Here is a 4998-nt window from a genome sequence, read left to right as displayed (position 1 = left end):
TTTAATTTAATTTAATTTATTTTTTTGAGACAGAGTCTCTCTCTGCTGCTCAGGCTGGAGTACAGTGGCATGATCTTGGCTCACTGCAACCTCCACCTCCTGGGTTCAACCAATTCTAGTGCCTCAGCCTCCTGAGTAGCTGGGATTACAGGTGTGCACCATCATGCCTGGCTAATTTTTGTATTTTTTGTAAAGACAGGGCTTCACCATATTGGCCAGGCTGGTCTTGAACTCCTGGCCTCAAGTGATCCACCCACCTCAGCCTCCCAAAATGCTGGAATTATAGGTGTGAGCCACCGTGCCTAGCCCCAGTCACTGCTCTTGTTGATTCCTCAGAGCTCTTTACTTTTTAAATCCTGCTCGGACATCTCCCCATCTTTTGCTGCTTTTCCTCGCCCTCACTTGGCCCTCAATTTTGATACTATCTCATGCTAACTCATATAGAATCTGGGAATAGGCCCAGAGGGCAAAGCCTTGGTGGTCCTTGTACCCTGAGGAAGCAAGATGCTCTCACAGATACTGTAGGGAATGTTCTATGAATGAATAAGAAAGCCAAAAAGGGCAGGGGAGGAAGTATTAGGTTGGTGCAAAAGTAATTGTAGTTAAAAAAAAAAAAAAGGGCAAAAAACGCAATTAATTTTGCACCAAACAGGAAAGAAGCAGAATGTTTGAAAGAAGAGAGAAGCAGTCAGAAATAAGCAGAGAAAATGAGGGCAACATATGAGCCACTCCTTATTTCTAAGGCATCCTCTATCTCTTAACCATAAGTTATGAACATTTCCAGAGATGTACACAAAAATTATTAATACATGTTTCTGTTTCTGTCTATCTTATGAGCTCTGTCTTTCTCTGTCTCTCTTCCAACATCCCCTTCACCAGCACCCCTCTGTCTCTCTCTCTTAGAAAGGAACATTTGTTGGCCTGAATTCCAGCTTCTAGCTCTCAGGCCTAAGGGAGATGGGTTCCATTGTCATAGCAACAGCAACATTGGCCCCAGTGACAGTTATAGAAATGGCTAAAGGAAAGGGCAGATTCAAGGAGGACCAAAGAAGACACACATACTAAAAGAGAAAGTGGAAAAAGGGTGTGAGGGAGGGATCACAGAGTTGGCAGGGGTGGGGCTGGGCGATACTCACAAAGGAAGTCGGAGAGCCACTCGGGCTGGTTGTAGTGAACAATAGCAACACACAGCGTGTTGAGAGCTACCAAACTGAGTACAGTCCAGTAGAAGGCCTGAGTTTTGACCATGCGGCGGATGTAGAAACGCATCCTCCTCTCTTTTTTGTGAAAAAAGGTCGAGTTCTCCAGCTTGGCACTTTTAATGCTGGCTCGGGCGAAGGGAGAACCTGCCAGGGAGAAGATGGAGAATGTCAGGCTTAGGCTGTTCCTGTAGAAGAAATTAACCAGTGTGCAGCCCAAGCACAGATCATAGCCAGGGGATCCATTAGTCTCTCCAGCAAGCCCTCTGGCCTGAGGGAACCATCATGACCCATGGGCTTAGTTTTGCATAGATGGAGCTTATGAGAAGACCATGTCCCTAAAAATAACAGAATCAGAAATAACCAATGAGTAAGCAGGATGTTGATGGGGAGGCTGATAGCTCTCTGTTGCAGGAGCCAATTTTCCATGACTCCCACTCCCAGGCACATCTGATACCTCTGGGAGTCACACCACAGGGCAGGATAAAGCAGGGCCTCCATTCCCTGATGCAGGGGCAGGCAACAGAGCTGCACGGAGCATGTTTGGAAGGCCTCCAGAAAGAGATGTGGATAAGACTCTAGTTTTCCATGGACATTTCACTTTAGAAGTGATCACTGAGGAATGAGCTGGGTGTGTCCCCTGCCTGCATATAGTTTTGCTCTTATGCATTTATTGAGTACCTATTTTGTGCCAGCCTCTGTTCCAGGGGCTCAGGATACATTAGGCAACAGAGCCTGGACTTCCTGGGTCTGACCTTCTAAGGGGAGGAGACAGACAGTGGACATAATAAGTAAATTAACAGTGGGATGGAAAACGAAAGGTGCTATGAAAAAAAAAAAGTTGGGATGGGTGCAGTGGCACATGCTTGTAATCCCAGTATTTTGGGAAGCTGGAGTGGGAGGACTGTTTGAGGCCAGGAGTTTGACACCAGCCTGGGCAACATAGCGAGACATGTTTTTTAAATAACAATTGTTTTTTTACAGAGAAAAAGTAAAGCATCACAGAGGGACTGGGAGCCCTAGGAGAGTCCACGGGGTAGGCTACAGCATTAAATTGCAAGGTCAAGGTGAGTGTGTTGACTTGTCACTTTAGTATCTTAGGTAGAGGAAACAGCAAATTTAAGGTCCTGAAGCGTGAATGTGTCTGCCCAACAGTTTTGGGGAACAGCACAAGGAAGTCAGTGTGGATGGAGTGGAGTGGTTGAGGGGAAAAGAGAAGGAGGTGAAGGCAGGGAGGTGATAGGCAGATCATGCAGGGCCTGGTGGACCACAAGGAGGACTTTGGCTTTTACCTTGAGTGAGGTGGAAGCCATGGAGGGTTCTGAGTACAGGAGGGATGGAACCTGACTTGGGTGTTCACAGGCACCCTCTGGCTGCCGTGGGGGACAGTAGACAGTGAGAGGTGAGGACAGGAGCTAGGAGACCAGGCTGGAGGTGACTGACCCATCCAGGCAAGTGATGATGATGATGGAAGGGAGCTGGAGTTGGGTGGTAGTCAAGTGGGGAGAATTTGGGATGAATCATTTAAGACAGATTCAACATTTGCTGATGGAATGGTGTGAGTATAAGAGAGAGGGATGAGCCAAGGTTTTTGGTGAACCCCTTGAGGGATGGAGCTGTCATCCACTGAATGGGCACAGGTTTAGGGGAAGGTCAGAGCTCAGTTTTGGACAGATTGAATTTACCTTCTAAAATACCTCTATCTTTTTTTTTTTTTTTTTTTGAGACAGGATCTTGCTTTGTTGCTCAGGCTGGAATGCAGTGGCTTGATCATAGCTCACTGCAGCCTTGAACTCCTGGGTTTAAGCGATCCTTCTACCTCAGCCTCCTGTGTAGCTACAACTACAGGCATGTACCACCATGCCCACTTAATTAAAACAATTTTGTTTTTGGTAGCAATGAGGTCTCCCTATGTTGCCCAGGCTGGTCTTGAACTCCTGGGTTCAAGCAATCCTCCCGCCTCAGCCTCCCTAAGCATTGGGATTACAGCATGAACCACCATGCCCAGGCTTAAGATACCCTTTTCTTATAAACCCTCAGTTGCATTCATTTTTAAGTGGTTCTTCATTGATTCATTCATTCATTAGTACATTCATTCTTTCATCCATCCATTTGTTCATTTATTCATTCATTCTTTCACTATTCTTAAATTCATTAGCACATTCATCATTTATCCATTCGTTTGTGTGTACATCATTCATTTGCTCATCCATCCATCCATCCATTCATTATTCATTTGCTCATTTGTTTCTCCATTCATTCCTCCATTTATCCATTCACCCATTCATCCATCCAGCACACTTATCAAAACCACCCCACTTGCCAGACACAGGACACAGCAAACACCTCCAAGGAGGCCACTTCCTATCAGCAAAATTTTCAACGGAGATTTTGAGTTGGCACCCTAGGGGCCATACCGACTCATACTGGGTTTGTGAAAGCTGAAATTATTGGTCCACATTTAAAAACTGGGAGATTTTCCATGAAAATATGGATTTCAGCTTCCCCTGAATGAAAATAACAGCTGACGTTTATGGAACATTTAGCAGGCACCAGGCACCGCAGGGAACATGTTTTACACAAGCTACTTGCTCCTCCTCAGAGTCCTAGGAAGTAGGGACCAGTGTTATCCCCATTTTACAGCCAAGGAAACAGGCTGAGAGGGGTCTAGTAACTGGTGAAGATGTGTCAAGATAGTTCAGAGGGTGTGCTCTGGGCCACCACATTGCACACCTGGGGCATGTGGCCATGAGGCAGGGGCACAATTCCACTAGGCTGCAGTTGGCCAGGCCCGGTGGCTGTGACCTCCTTACAGGGACGCCTCTCCTTTCTGCAAAGACCATTCCCCTCATGTTCATCACCTTCTCGAGCCCAGGGGCAGCTCCTCATGACCCTGCCCAGCATTTCTGGCCCTAGTCCCTGAAACTCTCAAAGATGTGTCCAGATCTGCAGGTCTCCAAAGGGCTTGGCCAAAAGAAATAAGACCCTTGGGACCTTGGGGGTCAGAGGGGATGTTCCACAGATCGAGAGAGAGAGAGAGAGAGAGACAGAGAGGAAGAGAGGGAGAGAGAGAGAGAGACCAACCACAACAGGCAGAAGGTCCCCAGCCCCCACTCCTGCTGAAGCCACACTGAAAACCTAGCTTAATCACCAACCAGCAGATGACCTTGGGCAAGCCACCTTGGTACATTGGAGACAACCACAGTTCCTACCTCAAAGGGCCATCCAAAAGCATAAATGAATTAATACATCTTAGCATGATGCCTGATACTTTATGATTATTGGATATAAATCTTCTAGTATAACCTCAAGAGCTGAAATAATGACTAGGTTCACGTGCCAGCTATTGAGAAAGTCTTTCCTGATCACTCAGCCTGGAGACACATCCCCACAACAGGTGTACCCTTCACTGGGAAGGGAGAGGGAAATGAATATTAATTGAACACCTACTAAGTGCTGGACCCCACGCTAGGTACTGTTACTTCTACAGTTGAATTTCATGCTCACTTTGACCCATGTTCCCTTTTTCTATACATTCCTGTCTCTCATTTTTCTCTATGGTCTGGAATTATAATTGCAGACAGTTTCTGGATTTTTAAAAATCATTTTCAAGAGATATTTTATTCAACCCAATATATCCAAAATATTACCATTGCAACATGGAATCAATACTAAGATGGATTCAAAAGATATTTTAGGCCGGACGCGGTGGCTCAAGCCTGTAATCCCAGCACTTTGGGAGGCCGAGACGGGCGGATCACGAGGTCAGGAGATCGAGACCATCCTGGCTAACCCGGTG

At 46.3% G+C, this 4998-nt stretch overlaps 1 protein-coding gene across 1 annotated transcript in view; it reads right to left on the bottom strand.

Annotated features, from left to right (window-relative positions):
* The window catches only part of CACNA1A (calcium channel, voltage-dependent, P/Q type, alpha 1A subunit), a 196294-nt gene that overhangs the window by 138448 nt on the left and 52848 nt on the right, over positions 1-4998 (bottom strand). The window contains 1 exon segment of the mRNA XM_011994944.1: positions 1137-1346. Coding sequence (XP_011850334.1) covers positions 1137-1346 — 210 coding nt within the window.

This window comes from Mandrillus leucophaeus, unplaced genomic scaffold (genome assembly GCF_000951045.1).
Source record: "Mandrillus leucophaeus isolate KB7577 unplaced genomic scaffold, Mleu.le_1.0 Scaffold463, whole genome shotgun sequence".
Lineage (NCBI taxonomy): Eukaryota > Metazoa > Chordata > Mammalia > Primates > Cercopithecidae > Mandrillus > Mandrillus leucophaeus.
Note: the sequence above shows the minus strand (reverse complement) of the source record. Positions and strands in the feature narration are given on the sequence as shown.